The sequence below is a fragment of the Myxocyprinus asiaticus genome, chromosome 38 (assembly GCF_019703515.2).
Source record: "Myxocyprinus asiaticus isolate MX2 ecotype Aquarium Trade chromosome 38, UBuf_Myxa_2, whole genome shotgun sequence".
NCBI lineage: Eukaryota > Metazoa > Chordata > Actinopteri > Cypriniformes > Catostomidae > Myxocyprinus > Myxocyprinus asiaticus.
This window is the reverse complement of record NC_059381.1, coordinates 31,328,351-31,349,388: the sequence shown is the minus strand read 5'-3', so window position 1 is coordinate 31,349,388 and position 21,038 is coordinate 31,328,351. Positions and strand designations below refer to the sequence as shown.

At 37.7% G+C, this 21,038-nt stretch overlaps 1 protein-coding gene across 1 annotated transcript in view; it reads left to right on the top strand.

The window, feature by feature from the left end:
• The window catches only part of LOC127428781 (uncharacterized), a 43,597-nt gene extending 22,896 nt beyond the window's left edge, over positions 1-20,701 (top strand). Inside the window, exons 5-9 of the mRNA XM_051677376.1 lie at positions 648-786; positions 853-999; positions 2,453-2,595; positions 7,518-7,729; positions 15,537-20,701. Coding sequence (XP_051533336.1) covers positions 648-786; positions 853-999; positions 2,453-2,595; positions 7,518-7,729; positions 15,537-15,930 — 1,035 coding nt within the window. The 3' untranslated portion in view covers positions 15,931-20,701. The remainder of the gene's footprint in view (positions 1-647; positions 787-852; positions 1,000-2,452; positions 2,596-7,517; positions 7,730-15,536) is intronic.
• The last annotated feature ends 337 nt before the right edge of the window (positions 20,702-21,038 follow it).

Here is a 21,038-nt window from a genome sequence, read left to right as displayed (position 1 = left end):
TCAGTCTGTCTGTCTGTATCTATCTATCTATCTCTGTCCATCCATCCATCCATCCATCTATCTATCTATCTCTCTATCTATCTATCTGTCTATCTGTCTGTTTATCTATCTATCTGTCTGTCTGTCTCTCTCTCTCTGTCTGTCTATCTGTCTGTTTATCTATCTGTCTCTCTCTCTGTCTGTCTGTCTGTATTTCTGTCTATCTATGTTTAAAAAGATTCAAGGACGAAAAGACCCATCCAAAATGACAAACCAATATGAAAAAAAAAAAAAAATCAAGAAAGAAGAGCGATTGAGAATATTACAATTATGACATGGATATGGTTTAGATTTTGAAGGGCGAAAATTAAAGTCAATCGGAAATGTTCAAACTTTAATCTTAAATCTCTTAAAAAGTACGTTTATAAAGACCGGGAAAATGACGAGACACCTTACACGGAAAAGATCTACAAAACAAAACAAAAATTGTATGAAGTGGTTCGAGCGGAAATAATCGCTGAAGAAAAAGAAGAGGAATTTCAATACAGTAAATGATGAGCGTTGCCTTGAAATTGCTGAATTAAACATTTGAAGCTGCAACTGTACGTGCCGCTCCGAACTTTGAATGGACATACAGTGCTTTAGTCTCGATGACTGTGATTGGTCAGCACCTGTTCACCTCCTTCATCCAAACTGACATGAGTTTGAGGAAACATAGGCAGCATCCATTCCCCCCTGACTCTCACTACGTCTCTGGCTTATGCGATACTCCCTTCACGGCATTTACCACTCTGCGGCAATGCAACAGTGAGACAAACGCTCCGCAGAAGAGACATTTCCAGTTTTACACACGCTAATCATCGTCATAACGAGACATGCATGTCATATTTATCACTGGGGTGTTTTTATTATTACTGGCGGTGCGGCAAATAGACGCGACGGATACAAGCAGCGCTCATGACACCTCACAGGAGAGATTACAGAACATCCAGAAGAGAAGACTGTCTCTGCAGAACACAGGTAACAACAGCGCGTTTGCGCAGTAAAGTGACAGAATATTACACAGAGAAAGGAAATCTGCTTCAGCTGTGTGTTCTAAGAAAAATCGAAAAAAACAAATATATAGCTATTTAAATGGCTCGTACCTTTATTTCGGTTAAAGAAGTAGCCGTATCAAACTTTTATATGCTCTATCAAGCAGCTCCATATAGAATAGGCTATACAAATAGAGACAAATGTATGCATGGTTCATGCATAGGGGAAATCTAATGTACAAGATTCCGATTGTTGACTATTTTCTTGTTGAAGTGCTGACAACTGTGAGGTAACTGTAAATCTTCTAACCTTTACATGTGAACATGCATGCATTTTATGTTGTTTTAAATAATTGGTTTCAAATCGTTCCATAAGGCAAACTTAACACGTTCTAATCGATGCAAAAAGTCCAGACAGAGATGACATCATAATCTTCCATTTTACGGGTCAAATTTAACGGACATGGAACGTTTTTGAATAATTCGAATAGGCCTATTTGAATTTTTGAACGTTCTAAATCACAATGTTTCAAACAATGCATCTAACAATGATGGTTTTGGTCAAATTTATATTAAAGTGTTCATAAATGTTACCTTAAATCTAGAATAGTAGTATTTAGACCCAGAATGATGCGAAAAGTCCACAGACACGACCATTAACATCAACTTTTCGCGCCAAACTTATTACACGCTGTAACGTGGAAAGTTCGTGAACATTTCATATATTTTAACGTTCTAAATGATCTGTAACATTTTAATTGCAGTGTTCTTGTTACACAAAGTACCTGTTACTAATCAGTTATTAAGAACAGCATGTGATTACAAATAATTACATGAAGAACATAAGGTTTCTTGTAAGTTATTAGCCTACTAGGTTGTAACACAAAGACCTCCATGCAATGTGCTAACGTCTGGAAACGATAGTCTGGTTATAAAAAAAGAAAACATAAAAATTACATTCCTAGAACGTTAGGAATTGGTTCACTAATAACAACAAATGGAAACCATACACTAACGTTAGGGGAACTTTCTAGGTAGGCTAATTGACACATGCTCACGAAGTTTAAAAAAATATATATTATTATTTTTAATTCAATATCACGATTTTAGTTTATAATGTATATATGTTAAGGGAGAGTATAGCCTCCTTGGGCCTGTGACTGGTCACCAATTTCTTTTTAAGTTTTTAACAATTTTTAATCACCCTTTTGCCTTCACTACAGATCATTGTAGTCTCTCAATTAATACAAGATCATAAAAAACTGCATGTATAATAATTTCACTGCTGATACTGCTAGTAATGTCACTAACACATATGTTGTTCATCTGTATAACTCAATAAACATATGTATATACACAGTAACATGAACAATGTAATGTGACAACTTTTTTTATTAGGTGTTCAAAGTTCTCTCTCTCTTTCTCTCTCCATTCACTAGTAGAGATTCAGCAGTGTCTGGTGAGCGCGGGTGATGTGGGCTGTGGGATGTTTGAGTGCTTCAACAACAACTCCTGTGAGATCCGTGGACTACACGACATCTGCTTGACATTCCTACACAATGCGGGCAAATTTGACTCCCAGGTCTGATCACTTATTTACTCTGATCACAAGGAATTTCCGAGCTTTCCACTAGAATACACCAAAATTCTGATACTGTGTCATACCTCACATTACAGTGTTCATGTATCTATTGAGAGATACTAATGAACTATGCATAATTATTACACTGTGTAATTGTGTAATTGTAAAAAACAAATAAATGGCAAAACTGAAAATAGTAATCAAGTACAGCACATCTACATGGGCGGGAAGGGCAGAGCCCCACCTAAATATTCATCCACTTGAAAACAAAGATCCATATAAACTGCCAATAATGTAATTTGTTTGCCGTAAAACTGTTCAGAATTCTGAAAATGTACTTAAAAGCAGGCTTAGTATTACTTTTTATTCTATTTTTAAGTCGTAATATAGCTGAAAGCTCCATTACACAGTGTTTGACATCAAGGCCATAACCACAATATACTTTTAGGGGAACAAGTCCCCTCCAATAATCAGATATGGCCAAATTGTACTCCCCAATAATTGATATTCTTTTTGCTGTTCTGCTACAGTCCATTATACACCGATGTGTAATTGTCATGAAACTGTTGTAGGAATTACATAATGGATAAACAAACTTTAATATTTAAAATGCTTTCGGTTCAATACCGCTCGTCAATGTTGTTTGAGATGAACAATCAAATTAAAGGCAGGACTCACGTTTGATTGAAATGAAGCTGGAATCGAATGGAGCAGCACGAGCGCGCGTTGCAACGCATCAAGTTCAGAAACAGGTTAAAAGTTTCAGTGACATGCAAGATGTACAGTAAGTAGCGAAACGTGATCTAGTTGTCCACTATTGTATGTTAGAAATGTTACACTAACCAACAGTAATTTCCAAGGACGCAAATACTCCCTTTTTGGCCTAATTTGTCATTTTGAATGTTACTCGCAATTGTGAATGTGAAAGACAACATTAAAAGAGCAGTTTTCTGCATAAGACAAAAGGAAAATGGGTGCATATTGTGAATGAATGTGGTATTTGTCTAGCTTTTGAAGTAGCCCTTTGGAAAATGATTAATAAACTCAGTGTTATCATACCCAGATTTGAACTAGAACATCGTAAGGCTTTTGGCTTAAAATTCATTATGTTTTTAGGTTGTGTATATATATACATATTATAAAAATATAATTTGGAAGTATTTAACAATACATTACAGCTTGAACAATGTTCTTTATAACTTAATTCTAAATCATTATTACAGACCTGTATGCTGTTGTTTTTATATATATATATATATATATATATATATATATATATATATATATATATATATATATATATATATATATCTTTACACAGCTCTTTTCTACAACAACAATTTGTAGTGAGCAGGGCTGTCCAGCTTCAAAAAAGAAAATACTAGTATAAAGATGAATTAAAGGCGCAGACTTCTAAGGCCATAAGGCAGTGTTATGTTGTAAAATGTAAATAACAATTAAACAAATATCTAACTTGTTTCTCTATTACAATGCATATTTAACATTTCTTGCCGTCTCGTATATTTCAGGTGACACTGTATATTTCAGGCTGAAGAGATAATTTGCTTGCACAAATCTAGTTTGTGGCAAAGAATATGTGAAATATAGACAGTATATGTTATATAGATACTAACTGTTAGTTGAATTCTTGTAAACTTAATAAGAACCATGCACTTTTTCAAACCAAGAAGTATTTAGGGCCTTTATCATGTTTAGAGCATTATATAACAACATATTGTATTATTCAAGGATTTTTTTTTTAATATTAAATAAAAAAAAAAAATAAAAAAAAGGTGTGATCCCCCCCAATGTTCAAGACATGGTTACAGCCTTGTTTGATATAGATAAGCATGTGGGGCATAGAATCTGCTGCCCTCCCGAACTCCACAGCGCTCCTCAGTTTTTCCAATGGAAATCTGTGGTCAAATATGGTACTGCAACAAGCCCTCATTCACTACGTTTACATGGACACCAGAAAGCAGGTTATTGCGAGAAAGCGGCGCATTGCAAAAGAGCAGCATTCTTGTTTACATGCACTGTATAAGCGGTGTACTCTTTACTCCCGTATACATGCGGCTCGGTCAGTAAGCAGCTTTCTTCATAACATCGTATTACCCTGCGACGCTTGTGTAAATAACAAACATGTATCTGAGGAAGACTTCACTATTTTATTCTCTTTTGCCTCGCTTTATTTCCAGATATTCCAGAGTTGTTGGTGTGTTTGTTTCCTATCTTTCTATCACGACCTGCAGCGGAATTGCGCTTCAATAGTGGGGTTTTCCTTTAGGTAAAACTCTGTGATTCCCTCAATGTACGAGCGCATTTACGTGAACGTGAGGGGCCGTCGATATTTTACAGTGGTTTTTATAAATGGGTATAGTTTATATAGTGTATGTGATTTTCCCACTGTACTCCCAGAAATGTTTTGTTGACGTGTTGTTGGGCTCCATTCTATGACATTTGTTAACACTATGTAAAACAATTTTTGTTCCTGAGTAGTAAGTGTTATTTCCTAATTGCTTATGCCTAAAAAGTATAGAAAATGGCTATTATTCCCCACAAACTTTGCTTTTGTGACCAGGACAGTGATATTTTGAAAGTGACCTATTTCCAATGAGAAAATGGGTGAATGTGTCTTTTCATTCACATAAAGTCAGAAATAAACAACATATGAATCCAAAATCCTTCTTTATCTGTGGTCCGACGAAGACACAGGCTTTGACCTTTGCCTTCCCTTAGGAAAGAAGTCTTGAAGGTACTTGAAGGCTGCCGACTCCTTATTTAGAGCTCTGACAAATTGTTTCATAAGGCCCAATTTGATGTGCAGTGCTGGCATCAGCAACTTCCGGGGGTCCACCAGTGGCTCCCACTTGACGTTGTTCCTCCCCACAGAGAACTCGGTCTGCTGTGGCCAGTCCCGCCTGTGGTAGTGCGCCTTGGTGTCCCTGCTGTCCCAAAGGCAAAGATAACAGGGAAACTTGGAAAAACCGCCTTGGAGACCCATCAGGAATGCCAACATTTTGAAGTCTCCTATGACCTCCCAGCTGTACTCATCATACTTCAAGGGGCCCAGCAAGGTCTTGATGCTATTGTAATCCTCTTTGAGGTGCACCGAGTGAGCCAGGCAAAGAGATGGGTACTTGTTACCATTATGGACCAGCACGGCTTTGAATATTACTTTAGTATAAATACATGTTAATTTGGATTCATATGTTGTTTTTTTCTGACTTTGTGAACAAAAAGACACAAATTCAGCCGTTTTCTCATTGGAAATAGGTCACTTTCAAAATATCACTGTCCTGGTCACAAAAGCAAAGTTTGTGGGGAATAATAGCTATTTTCTATACTTTTGAGGCATAAGCAATTAGGAAATAACACTTACTACCCAGAAAAAAAAAAAAAAAAACATTTGCTACACAGTGTAATCGGTCTATTCCACGCACATGCACACTCTTCAAAAACCTGTTAGAACGCTGCTTATGTGTTTACATGGCCACGTAATCAGCTTTCTCTGGGAGAAACCTAGGTGTGCAAAACCACTTTCTCTTAATCCCTTCAAAACCCTAAGGAAATTGGCGTTTCAGCAAAAAAATGACGTTTCAGAACGCCGCTTTCTGCAAAAACCATAGAATAACCCGCTTTCTTAAGTGCATGTAAACGTGGTCATTGAGACACATTGGGGCAGAAATTAATCTGCCCATAAACGTAGTGCCAAACCAAATGTAACTTTAGTATTAGTGCGTGCCAGCAGTGTGACAGATTGCGAACATGGCGAGCTTTATCAATAAACATCTGTATAACAGCGTGTCATTTCTACTGCAAAATCAAGACAAACTGGTCATCAAACAGCTTGGTCCTGACAAGCCAGAAATAAAAAATATTTTGGTAATCAAAAGATAAGGGTAGGTGATAAGACATTGTATGTTTTGTATGTTGATAGATTGTATGTCAAAAAGACTTGGCTCTTGAAACTTTCTGTTTTACATTTACTGTGATTTAAAACATTATTATCATTTTAAAACATTACATTTTTTTAAATAGCCTAAAGCAGAAATGTTCAAATGGCATGTAGATAATTATTTTTCTCTCCTCCTCTCTGGGGTTTTTCAACACTTAACATCATATAATACCTTTTGATTTAGATTTTGACCTACAACAAGTAAACACTTTAAGATAAAGCGTTCTTATTTAAAATTATATCTGAATCAACATTATGTTCTATGGGTTCTGCCTTGTGTTGGAATAATGCAAGGACACATATTGTGTCACTGCGTTTGTGTTTAAATAATGAGTTGAATAATGTAAAAAAAAAAAAAATCTGCCCCACCTATATCTGTGGTCACGAGTCGCTACTGACAGTAATTTTAACCAATATTTACTGCATAATTCTTGAAAAAAAAAAAAAAAGGAAATGTGCACTATTTATTCACAAGGCTGTTAGTAGATTTTGGAACTAACACTTCTGTTAATCTGCCAATTGGGCACAGTTATCAGATGATAAAATAATCTCATAATGTCCAAATATTGACAGATTATTAACTGTCATTCCAATCAGTTTAAAAAAATCATGGCAACCTGAGTCAGAACAGTCTGAAGGTCTGTGCCAAATGCGGTGGATGTAGCTTGAAAGCTGTAGGAGCTGTTTTAATTAATAATTTTGGTCTTTAGAATAACAGTTTGTTGGATTTGTCAAGCCAAAATTATTATAGTACCACGTAATATGGACATAGTAACGTGTAATATGGACAATGTAATGTTATTTAACATATTAAATCTGAGGTTCTAGTGATATATAGCATGCTTTCCATCGAGTACCACATAACTGAGAGAAATTTAATTAGACATACTTCAACTGAAGTCAATGTCGTCAACATTTTGCCATTACTTGCATGTTCTAACAGCTAACTCCTGCATTACCACAGGGAAAATCATTCATCAAAGACGCTCTGAAGTGCATGGCCCATGGACTGCGCCACAAGTTCAGCTGTGTCAGCCGCAAGTGTCTGGCCGTTAAAGAGATGGTGTTTCAGCTGCAGCGGGAGTGTTACGTTAAACACAACCTCTGCGCTGCGGTGAGAGAGAACGTCAACGTCATGGTGGAGATGATCCACTTCAAAGACCTGTTTCCCAAAGGGTGAGGCATTCAATAACAGAGAAAACGTCTTCAGAATGTCATTGAAAATCTACTCAAGAGTGTTTAACAGTATATAGTGTAATAATAACCCCATTAAATCACTTGTCAAGCACAGTTTTAATTGCTGTTGACACATTTTCTATTGAAATAGGATGTTGGAGTGGGACATATTAAAGGGCTTATCCTTTTTTTTTTTTTAAATAGCCAATAGCATTTAGTTTACATCACAGCCATGAAACACGATTTGCTTCTTGCTATTGATAGTCAAAGGCAGGTGGTATTAGGGGGAGGCACATTTAAATTCTAGGGAACCTTTTTTTGGACAAAAATCAGGATATGCCCAAGAGTGCAAGATGAGTCATCAATATTTTGGTCCATTTTCCAAGCAGGAGAATTTAATTGAGTAGCTTATATCTGCTAAAAGTTTTCATAAACTAAAATATTTTCATATCTATACACATTTACTATCACAGGATATCAATTTTTGTTTGTTTATTACAAGAAGAAGGAGTACTATATTCATACAAATTACTTTTAAATCATGTCGATTTTCTGCGCAACAACACTCAATAAAAGGATTTTTGCAGGTTGTTCAGTTTACTTAATTAAAAATGAACAAAAGCAACATTGTCACAACTTGATTTCATTGCATTATATCCCATTAAATTTGTACAATTTTCGTTTACTTAATCCATTTGAGTTGGGACTACATAAACACTAGGCTTGGGATTGATGTCTTTTTCATGCATCGATAATCTGAAGATTTTCCCGATATACTGTATATACATTTTCATATATAAATGGGGCTGCTCATTGCACAATAGTCTTTGTCTTGGCAACATGGCGCGTTCTAAAAGAGTGTCAGTGTCAGCGTCAGCATTCTGAAGAGCCACTGAGATCAAGTCCAAATCATTATCAAAGGACAAAGAATATTTACTCTAGTATAACTGGATGATACATTGTTTATATGTATCTTTCATATAGCCTACACAATGTATTTTCAGTAATAAGTATGTCTTTATGTGGTTTGACAGCTTGAATGAAAGACCTATTCATGGCTACATACAGAGAAATTGCATAATTAACGTCATAGAGTTACACCAGTTTCACTAACCTGCAAACTCATCAACATCACTTTGTTCATTCTTGAAGTACAAAAACCTTTGTAACTTTGGACTGCCATCTGCACCGCTTCAGCTCATCCTATGTGTGTGTGTGTATGCGTGCTTCAGTAAATGTTATATCGCCCTCTTGTCTCCCAAAACTATTACACCAGACTGTTAAACAGAGGCCAACTGAGTGAATTGGAAAACATGCCAACTGGGCTTCTAATTTAAATGTCGGCTAATTTTAATATATCAGTGCCTCAAAAATATATTGATAAAATAACGTACTGATCAATAATCGATATATCAATATTTTATGACATCCGTAATAAATACTTTTGTAGCATTGATGAAACTAGACAGGGGATTTCCATTTTCCAGCATGCTTTGCGTGGGACTGAATGGAGTGAAGCAATGTTAAAATAAAGTGTTATTTTAAGCATTTTTGAGCAAGATGAGAATAGGAGGAGATTTGTTAATGATTAATGTTCTGTTATATTGGTTAAAAAAGTGCTTAGGTTGAGGATGGAATTTAATGTTCAAATTATGTTTGATTGAGTGCTGTTTAGCTACATAAGAAGTTGCTATCAAATTGATTTGACCTAATTTAACTAAATTATGTTGGCTCAATGAAAATCACTTAATCTGAATGAATGAAATTAAATTGATTGTAAAAACTTTCTCAAATGTAATTAATGGCTATGCCTTCATTTTTTGAGTGAACATTGAATTATCAGTATACCATATGCATGTACACATACAGTGCATTCAAAAAGTATTCAGACTTTTTTCATATTTTATGTTGCAACTTGCAAACTTCTGCTAAAATGCTTTAAATTATTATTTTTTTATTTTCACATCAATCTACACTCCATACCCCATAATGACAAAGCAAAAAACAGATTTTTGATAACTTTGCAAATTTATTAAAAATAAAAAACTGAAATATCATAATGACAAAAATATTCAGACCCTTTGCTATGACACTTGAAATTTAGCTCAGGTGCATCCCATTTCTCTGGATCGTCTTTGAAATATTTCTACACTTTGATTGGAGCCCACCTGTGGCAAATTCAACTGATTGGACATGATTTGGAAAGGCACACACCTGTCTATATAAGGTCTCACAGCTGAAAATGCATATCAGAGAAAAAACCAAGCCATGAGGCCAAAGGAATTGCCTGCAGAGCTCAGAGACAGGATTGTGTCGAGGCACAGATCTGGGGAAGGCTACAAAACATTTCGGCTGCATTGAAGGTTCCCAAGAGCACAGAGGCCTCCATAATTCTTAAATGGAAGAAGTTTGGAATAACAAGGACTCTTCCTAGAGCTGGCTGCCTGGCAAAACTGAGCAATCGGGGGAGAAGGACCTTGGTAAGAGAGGTGACCAAGAACACGATGGTCACTCTGATTGAGCTCCAGAGATCATGTGTGGAGATGGGAGAAACTTGCAGAAGGACAGCCATCACTGCAACACTCCATCGATCTGGGCTTTATTGCAGAGTGGCCAGACGGAAGCCTCTTCTCAGAGAAAGACAAATAAAAAAGCACCTAAAGGACTCTCAGACTGTGAGAAACAAGATTCTCTGGTCTGATGAAACGAAGATTGAACTGTTTGGCCTCAATTCCAAGCATCATGTCTGGAGGAAACCAGGCACCGCTCATCACCTGTGCAATACCATCCCAACAGTGAAGCATGGTGGTGGTAGTATCATGCTGTGGGGGTGTTTTTCAGCGGCAGGGACTTGGGGACTTGTCAGGGTTGAAGGAAAGCTGAATGCAGCAAAATACAGAGATATCCTTAGTGAAAACCTGTTCCAGAGTGCTCAGGACCTCAGATTGAACCAAAGGTTCACCTTCCAACAGGACAGTGACCCTAAGCACACATCCAGTACAACGTAAGAGTGGCTTAGGAACAACTCTGTGAATGTCCTTGAGTGGCCCAGCCAGAGCCCGGACTTGAACCCAATCGAACATCTCTGGAGAGACCTAAAAATGGCTGTCCATCGATGGACCCCATCCAACCTGACAGAGCTTGAGAGGATCTGCAGAGAAGAATGGCAGGAAATCCCCAAATCCAGGTGTGCAAAGTTTGTCGCATCATACAAAGAAAGACTTGAGGATGTAATCGCTGCCAAAGGTGCTTCAACTAAGTACTGAGTTAAGGGTCTGAATACTTATGTCAATGTGATGTTTCAGTTTTTTATTTTTAATACATTTGCAGTTATCAAAAATTTGGTTTTTGCTTTGTCGTTATGGGGTATGGAGTGTAGATTGATGTGAAAAAAAAATTATATATATATATATATAGATATAGATATAGATATAGATATATAGATATATATAATTCAAAGTACTTTAGCATAAGGCTGCAACATAACAAAATGTGAAAAAAAAAAATAAGTGGTCTGTATACTTGCTGAATGCAACATGCTATTTGTTCCTCAAGGTGGTGCTGTTGATTTAAATTTAACATTGGTATTTGACGAAGAAGCAACATGGAAGTAAACTTTAGCAAGTACAGCATATGAACAGTATGATATGACTATTATCATTTGGGTGTGCTACTGGAATTATGTAAGTTGTGCACCTATTTAGACTCAATGGGCCTCATTCATGAAACTTTCGTAAATTTGCGAGTAATTTGCGCATTAAATGGACCTTCTCTAAAACGTTCCTCAGGATTCACAAACGTGTCGTACACCCCAGATTTGTTAGTAAAACATGTGTATGTTTGTGAATCACAAACATTCGTAAATAAGGAGCGTGTGCACGATTCATTCACAATTATCATAATCCATGTCCATGATAACGCCATATAAGGAAGGCACCAGACTCGCTAGTAAATGCTTTTTACATCTATGTGGAACAGTAATGAAATTGTTTTTATGAATGAAGTGCATAAACATCGTTGAGTTTTAATTTAGCAAACACAATAGGGTCTCGAAAGTGAGTAACTTGCTGCTACCGCATGTTTTTGCCATCATCAGAGGCAATTTTGTGAATTAAACAGTTCAAGAGGCCAGTAAAAATGGTTTGACATGAAGCTTTAGTGTAAAAAATGTTCAGTTCCCTCGGGCAGGAGGTTGTTCACCACAAATTAACCTTTTCTGCTTCTGTTTTTTGACTGAAACGCTGTAAACTTTGCAAGCTACAACAGTGTGCGGGCATTTTCAGTTTTTTCCGCAGTTGTACTGTGTACGCACCTGGCTGCGATGTGTTTGTTTATGGGTTTAACAGCATTAGCATTGACCATAAGTTCTTAACTGAACGTGATTCATCGATGCCTATACTAAATAATGAAATCTAATTTATAGAGCTTATATCAAATGAAAAAACTGTCCAACCAGTCACATTAGAGGGCATTCATTTTTTCAAAAACAAACTGCGTCTTTCCACGAACTTTTCGCCCCATGCCAAGCACTTCTGCTGGAAAAACGATCTAAAATGAAGCAGAGTTGGGAATGAACTATACCTTGAAGAAATAAATGCAAGCATCAAAGAAATGTTTTAATTAAGAATATGGTTTAAAAAGAAAACAAACCTCTTTTTAATTTGTTATCTTTATTAGGTTAATTTTACTTTTGTAATTATTAGTTAATTTTTTTATTTAACTTCTATCAAAATGTAATCATGGCAGTTTGTCTGAAAGAACAAAAAACATTCAGATGTCTTACGTGGTCAGGAGCAGGTGTACATTTTGTTCGTACCAACTAACATTTTGAGAATACAAAAACTTTCTTGAATCCGAGAATTTATGTCAGACGGCTTACGAATGATTTACACAAAAATTTGTTCTGCTCGTGTTTCATGAAGGAGGCCTAGTAAGTGCCTGAGAAAATACATACATGTATCTTATGTGCAGCTTAATATGTGTTGGACAGCCAGTTGCACCTCATAAAATTTCAGTGTGGCAGAAATTAATCCTGTTCTATAATTTGTTGCATCATCTCTTTGATATGGAAAATAAAACATTAAAATGTAACAAAAATTATTGAATTTGATTGTTGTGTAAGTGTCTTAAAAAATGCTCTGAAAAGTTTACACTATCTGGACATTTTTAAGATTAATTTATTATAGATAAGTCCCGGGTCTCTAAAGACCCAAGATAAGTAATGATGATTGGCAAAATGCTACGGAGCCCCTTAGAAGATAGGGTGGGATTTATTTTCTGAAAAAGTTTTGCGTCCCCACGCAATAGATTTACCATGGTTTTACTATACATTAACCTTGATATTCATAGTAAAACCATAGTGTTAATAATCATCCATTTGTGGTTATTATAGTTTTACTACAAAGACCATGGTATTTGTAGTAAAACCATATAAGCACAGGAATTACCATGGTTAATCTAGTAAAACCATGGTTACTATATGGATACAGTATACTGTATTAAAACCATGGTTTCCGAAAACATGGTTACTTAACTTTTCATAGTTACTACAATATTACTATAGTAAAACCATGGTTTCTGCCAAAAACAAAAACAAAACATGGTTATGTCGTGTATTTTGTTGATTCATGTCTTTTATTTTGAAAAGTTTAGTTCATGTTTTCCCTCCATGTTCATGTGTCATGTTTTCATTGGTTTATTGTTTAATTATCTTGTTATCAGTTCTGTTTGTTCATTGGTTGATGTTTCCCATGTCTAGTATTTAAGCCCTCATGTTTGCCATTGTCCATTTTTAAGTATTGAATGTGAATGGATGTGTTTTGCTCCTAGCTAAGTCAAGCCATGTTATGTTTATGTTAAGTCATGTTATAGTCAAGTTCATGTTTATGTTTTATGTTTCACATTTGTAAATAAACTGCACTTGGGTTCTCTCTACTTCATCGTCTTCTTCATCATCATTGCCATTGCCAGCACTGCCAACTATGTTACAGAATACTTGACCGACTATGAACCCAGCAGTTCTACTCTTACGGCTATGTCAGGGGAATCATCCCCTGGAGGAGTACGTAGAGGACTTTTGCGCTATGGCCAGCCAGGTGGATTTTAATGTGGTCGCCCTCAAGGACATTTTTAGGGTGGGGTTAAGTGAGCCGATCTCCTCCTTGATGCCTGGCGGTCGCAGTTCCCTCAGCCTGGCTCAATATATCGACCTCGCCCTACAGATCATTGGTTCCACATTCACTGTGGGGGAGGTGGACGCCGAGCCAGAGTTCCGCGACATGGCCGCCGCCGAGCCAGAGTTCCACGACATGGCCACCAAGCCAGAGTTCCTCGTCATGGTCGCTTAGCTAGCGGCATCTTTTGCTCCATGCCACGTCACAGCAACGCCTCAGCCTGCTCCATGCCACATCACAGCAACGCCTCAGCCTGATCCATGCCACATCACAGCCACACCTGAACAGTTGGACCTGGAGATGGTTCCCACCCTTATACCCATCCTTAGTTCTGCTGAGCAGGCAAGGGGAACTTTCGGCCCTCTGACCCCGCCTGGACCCTCTGAGCCCTGGACTTCGCCTTGGCCTGTCGGTCCCTTGACATTGCCTCAGCTCTGCGTTCCCTCGGCTCCACTGCGGTCCTTCAGCCTGTCGGATTTGCCGGGGTCCCTCATCCCTCCGGCTCCTCCTTGGTCTGTCGGTCACCTGGCTCCGCTTTGGCTCTCTGATCCTCTGGCTGCGCCTCGTCCCTCCGATCTGTCAGCTCCACCAGGGACCTCCTTCCCTACAGCTCCACCTTGGTCCTCAGTCCCACCAGCTCCACCTCAGTCTTCCGAGCCCCCAGCTCCACCTTGCTCCTCCGAGCATCTAGCACCGCCTTGGTCCTCCCTGCCATCGGCTCCACCCTGGCCCTTCGAGTTTTCGGCTACTCTCTGGGCACCAATTTCCATGGCTCCGCCCCTCGAGTCTCTCACGGCTCCGCCTTCCATGGCTCTGCCCCTCGAGCCTCTCATGGCTCCACCCCCCTCGGACTCTGCCCTGGTCCCATGCCCCTCGCCCTTTCTCACCACGCCCCAAGACAAGCTCCCTACAGAACTTTGAATTTATTTCATTTTTACATGTTTTGTGTTGGGGCGTCGGAAGCCGCCCCTTAGTGGGGGGGAGGGATATGTCATGTGTATTTTGTTGATTCATGTCTTTTATTTTGAAAAGTTTAGTTCCTGTTACCTTGTCATGTGATTTTATGTTTTCCCTCCATGTTCATTTGTCATGTTTTCATTGGTTTATTGTTTAATTATCTTGTTATCAGTTCTGTTTGTTCATTGGTTGATGTTTCCCATGTCTAGTATTTAAGCCCTCATGTTTGCCATTGTCCATTGTCAAGTATTGAATGTGAATGGATGTGTTTTGCTCCTAGCCAAGTCAAGCCATGTTATGTTTATGTTAAGTCATGTTATAGTCAAGTTTATGTTTTATGTTTCACGTTTGTAGTTAGGGTTACTAGTTATCACGTTTGTAAATAAACTGCACTTGGGTCTCTCTACTTCATCGTCTTCTTCATCATCATTGCCAGCACTGCCAACATCGTTACAGGTTAGCTTTCAACAGTCATGATTACTACAATATTAGTATAGAAAAATAATTTCGGCCAAAAACTATGGTTACTACAGTCTACAATATTACTACAGTACAACCATAGTTAAACTATAGCATTTGCACAGTAAAACCATAACCACAAAATTATGATTTTTATTACCATAATGTTCGTTTTTTATATTAAATTTTTGATTTTACTTCCCTAACCTTCCCGAAAGGCCCCATGTGGAGTTGGTGAACATCCTGTTGGGCTGTGGCGAGGAGGTGCGCGAAGCCATCGGCCGACGAATACGAACTCAGTGCGAGCAGAACTGGGGAGCTCTGTGCGGGAGTCTGAGCCTATGTACCATTGGAAAGGTGGAGGGCCAGGCCAGTTCCACCCTCGCCCCTCCCTCTGCCCCAGACACCACCACCCCAGTGGGCGCAAATGCCAACTCCCTCCCACCTGCAGGCCTGATTCTCCCCAAGGCTGATGTGGAAACGGTTTGGACACTCACAGAACGAGATGAAGGTGAAAATCAGAGTCAGTCCTCAGGTCCTCAGTCTAAAGACAATGTCTCTGATGCTGAAAAAGAGCTCAAGAGATCTTTGAACGCCACCAAAAGGAGGTGAAGGGAAGGTGCACCTCAGTGCCTTTAGCCATACAAAAAGGCTCTCAGATACTCTAAGGACATATAAGCTGCAGTTTCCAGTGATTCTAAAGGGCTTCTCACACTATGCTAAACCCTGGGTTATGAAACCCTGCTGGGAAGATAAACCAGGATTACATTAACCCAGGGAATGACCCTGGGTTAATAATTTCAGGTGTGAAAAGCCCTTAAGAGTACCAGTGATGACAGGGTTTTTCAAGGTGATGTTACAGTATAGAGCTGCCACTGGTCAGTATGCTACATGTGTTTTTGTTTTGGTTTGTTTTGTATGTCATTTTGTGCAACATGGACTGGTACAACAATATTTGACAGAATTTTGCAATATTTCAGTGGTATATCACCACTGAAATGTGTTTGTAAACTGTGGACTAAGTGCATTCCTAAGACTGCAGACTTTTCAGAATGCTTAGATGGAGTCTGTCTGGCTGCGATTCTGATTTTTACAATTATAACAAAAACTGGGTTTTGTGTTATTTGTGATGACATCATTCCATGAACTCAGTATTTGTGTTCGTTGAATCAAAACTATTTGTGTGAATCTTACGAAAATATGCCCAGGTCACCCCAAAGGCATTACGACAAATACTACCGTGCTGTATAAATACTTGACAAATGAAAGGAATGTTCTGGGTTCAATACAAGCATTTGTGGCATAATGATGCACAAATTGCAGTTAAAGTGAGGCACTTACATTGGAAGTGAATGGGGTCAGTCCATAAACATAAAAAAAACTCACCGGTCTGTTCAGGGGCGTAGCAGTCATTTTAAAAGTGGGGGGGGCACAGCTGTTAGTATGTGGCTCGCACAGACCCAACACTTACAGTGCAGTATTTATATATTACAGTCTATATTTTGGGATTTAAATTTATCCAAGTGGACTGAGTGTTTTGACTACGTTCACCAAAATTAGTTCAGATTCATTTAATGATTCATTCAGTGACCATTTCTGGTGATGCCACCTGGTGATGTCTTGTGTGAAATGAGTTCTTCACTGAATCAACGATCAAAAGAAAATTTTAATCCTTTAAAATATGTATGTCTACAGACCTACAAAGAGACTTTAGTAGAGGTTTTATGCATTATAAGAACAAAGTAAATCTATCATTTCCCTACAGTTTGTGAGCTGCTGAGCATGACTTTTATCAAAAGACAACAATAATAGTCTTTTAATAATTATTATGAGTTTCAATAATGTCCGTACGTTTTCAGGTATAAAAAAGCGTGTCTACATATCTACTGACTTCAGTAAAATGTCTAAGTGTTCTAGGAACACAGCAGATCTATCTTTTTTCTTACAGATTGTCGACTGCACACCAACATAGTTGGAGCTGATATTAAAAATAGCTTTACATATTTAACACTATACAAACTAAATATAAATATAAACTCCACTTACAACGAGTGCTTAAAAGAAGGATAGTCCTTTGTTTTTTTTTCTGCAGTGCATTTCACAAAATGCTGCCAATCAAGAACGATAACTCTAGTTTGTGTGTTTCTCATCTCTACATTATTAATTTAGATCAACATCAATGCAGATAAAAAACATGGATAAATGAGCATTGTTCAAAGCAACTTTGCAGAAATGAATGGAGCTGCATTGATTAGACTGTCTGACTGACGGCCTATTTTGGCTAATGAAACTCACCTGTGATTGGCTGGATGGTTGCTCAATCATTCCAAAGTAACAAAACACAAAGAATACTGAATACAAATCCAACATTTGGACTCGGTATGGGTTTAGCTTGGAAAAGTGTGGGGACTGAATCACTTTGTGTCCCCCACGTCCCCCCTGGCTGCTACGCCCTTGGGTCTGTTCCAAAACTTAGGCTGCGTCCTCCGGAGGTCGCATTTGTCGGCCGCATACCTCATCGAGGCTGTCTCGTTTCATAAAAGCGAGTAGGACACTTTAAATGCAGCCTTTAAATGCGACTTTCTTTCACGGGAATTCGGAGGATGCATGAGGTGTATCCTTCGTGGGCACTCACAACCCACAAATCTTTGCTTCAACGGAAATGTCTAAAAAAAATAACGCCAATTTGCCCATAAATATGATGTCCAAACGCAAGTAATGTTAATTCCCAAGTTGAAGTACCTCAGTAGATGGGTGCAGAGTATATAATATGTATAATTATATTAATATATATTTAAAATAAAGTATTAGACTAAAAGTACACCTGTAAAATCTATTTTCTTTTCTATCTACATCATTATAACTCTCCTAAAATGTACCTCATATATTCCCTTCTAAAGGGACTTTGTTCCCTTCTCATTCAAAGCGCTCGTGCTTGTTAAAGAGTGGCGTGCTGTCATAGCAACCATGATACATTCCGTTTCCGTTTGTCCTATGAAGGCCGTCTCGTTTAAACGAGACTTGTTTAAAGGAGGACATCCGGTATACTGCAGCCTTCAAAAGACATGTCCTACCTAGCATGCAGCCTTCGAAACGAGACACAGCTTTAGTGAGCTGCCGTGCTGTCTCCATAGGCAGCTGTCTTCTATGGCAGCATCCTTACTGAAATGATGCCTCATAAGACACCGATTTGGAACGCTCTTCATAGGCAGCAGCTCCACGCGTCATTCAAGTACACACAGATTTTGGGTAAAATAGTCGGTTTTCTATGATATTAAACAACTTTCTAACTATACTTTTCAGTATTGAATGAATTATGTATATTATCAAAATTTCTCTCGCTTCATCCATGTGGCAGAATCAGCCTTCCCTACCAAGGAGGAAGCGGGAACCGGAGTGAACAATCAACAGAACTTTAATTTAAAACTCAGATTTAAACAGTACATCGAAACATAGATGCACACACAGACACGTGCGTCTCTCTCTCTCCTAAACTGGCGTCTCCGCCACATACTTACCCACCTCCCGGCTGATTAGGATGATTCAGCGCTAGGCGTGCGTCCTCACGGCCTGGCCACGCCCTCCTCCTTGTCACAGTCTACCATCTTGGATTTATTTTTTCACCAAGGTCATCACGGTGCATTCTGGGTTCGCCTACCCGGGGAAGGATACAAATAATGCTACCTTAAAATTTGTCCAAAATGAGGTATCTCAAGAGGCAACATAATTAAGATACCTACCTTTTGGAACAGTCTTCGCGTCGGGAGCGTGCCTATCATGTCTAAAAATGGCGGTCACTAAGTTTTGGGACAGACCCACTATTTCAAAAGTATTGCTACAAACAATATACGTGTTAACATGATTTAGTATGATAAAATCACTTACTAACCTCTTCTGTGTAACGTTATATCCAATGTTACAAATTTGTTTTGGATATAACTTTACACAGTGATCTTATCAAGCTAAAATCATGTTAACTTGTGTAATTTTTTATTTTATTCTTGTGGCTATACTTTTGAAACAGTGTTTATTATGTTTGTGGACTGGCCTCATTGACTTCGATTGTAAGTGCCTCACTGTAACCGCAACTTTTGCTTTTTTTTTTTTAAATAAAGGACGAGTCAAAATAATTTTTTTGTGGAAATCAACATTACGCCACAAATTCTGCTAATTGATCTCAAGTTGTATTGAACCAGAACATTTTTCTAAATAATATGTAATTATTATACTTTTTTTTTTACACTAGTTATGAGAATGAGACCTTTTTACATTACTCTAATGAGACGCTGTCAGGAAAATAATCTCACAATGCTAATATCACAAACTTACTGGTCCTTAAACCAGGCCTAATTTTCTATAAGCAAAGTATAGTTTCTTATCCCTTACTTTTGATTTTGGGATGACATATGACTCACCCAGACATCTTCTCGACAGGTTTTGTGAGATTCACCCATTGTCTACCGTGGAAGTATAGGGCACAAAACAGATACAGCCTTAAAAGCAGAGATAAGCTCTTCTATGACATGTGTTTCATGCAGCAGAGGTGCTCAATCTCAGCTGACTGCAATGTTTCTGTCACCAAGGCAATGTGACATATATCTAATGTATATTATCAGATTTTCATGCTTAGACATTTTTTCATATATGATCAAACTATGCTGTCCTAGAAAGAGTACAGTCACATTTTAAAACATGATATAATAGGCAGAGCATTGATTTTGGACCTACCTCATTTCTTTAACATGCACCTATACTGATATACAGTACTGTATATGTATAATAGATTGCATAAAACATTAGAATGTGTCCCTATATTTTCACAAGGCAACTTGGAAACTTTTCCCCTGCTGTTTCAATGAGTATCTTATAGATATATATATATATATATGTGTGTGTGTGTGTGTGTGTGTGTGTGTGTATTTTTTACAATTATTTTAATTTCTCTAAAGTAATGCATGACAATTAGCATGTGGTCTTTTATTTTTAAATCAAGTTCGTTACAGCCATTATATAATGTCGTTATCCAAGTCGTTTTTATATAAATGCTTGTACTATTTATTTTTGTTCTTTAACTGTTATTTTGTTTATCAATTACTTACATTTTTATTTGTATCAAAGTAATCAAGTGTATTCATATAAAAAAATAAATTAAAAATTAATTCACAATGATTTTACCTTCTTTTCACTTATTTTGAAGTGGAACATACATGACTGACCACTGCCCGTTTCTGCAACATGGAAAAAAAAAAGAACCGTGCTTTGATAAGTCATAATTATTAGATTCAAAGTCATTTATGACCATCATATTTATAACGTAAAAGTCACAATTTTGGGATAGTAAGTCATAATTATGAAGTCTTATGAGATACTAACTCATAATTATGACTTTTTATCTAAAAATTATGACTTTGAATCGGTAACCCTTTACAATATGGATCCATCAGTTAAAGTGTTTGTACACCTAAAAATGAAAATTCTCTCATCTTTTACTCCCCCTCATGCCATCCCAGATGTTTAGGACTTTCTTTCTGCTGATGAACACAAAGATTTTTAGAAGAATATTTCAGCTCTCTAGGTCCATAAAAAAGGTGAATGGTGACCAGAACTTTGAAGCTCCAAAAAGCAGATAAAGTCAACATAAACATAATCCATACAACTCCAGTGGTTAAATTCATATCTTTTGAATGGATTCCTTTTTTTTTTTACGTGAGAAAAGCCCC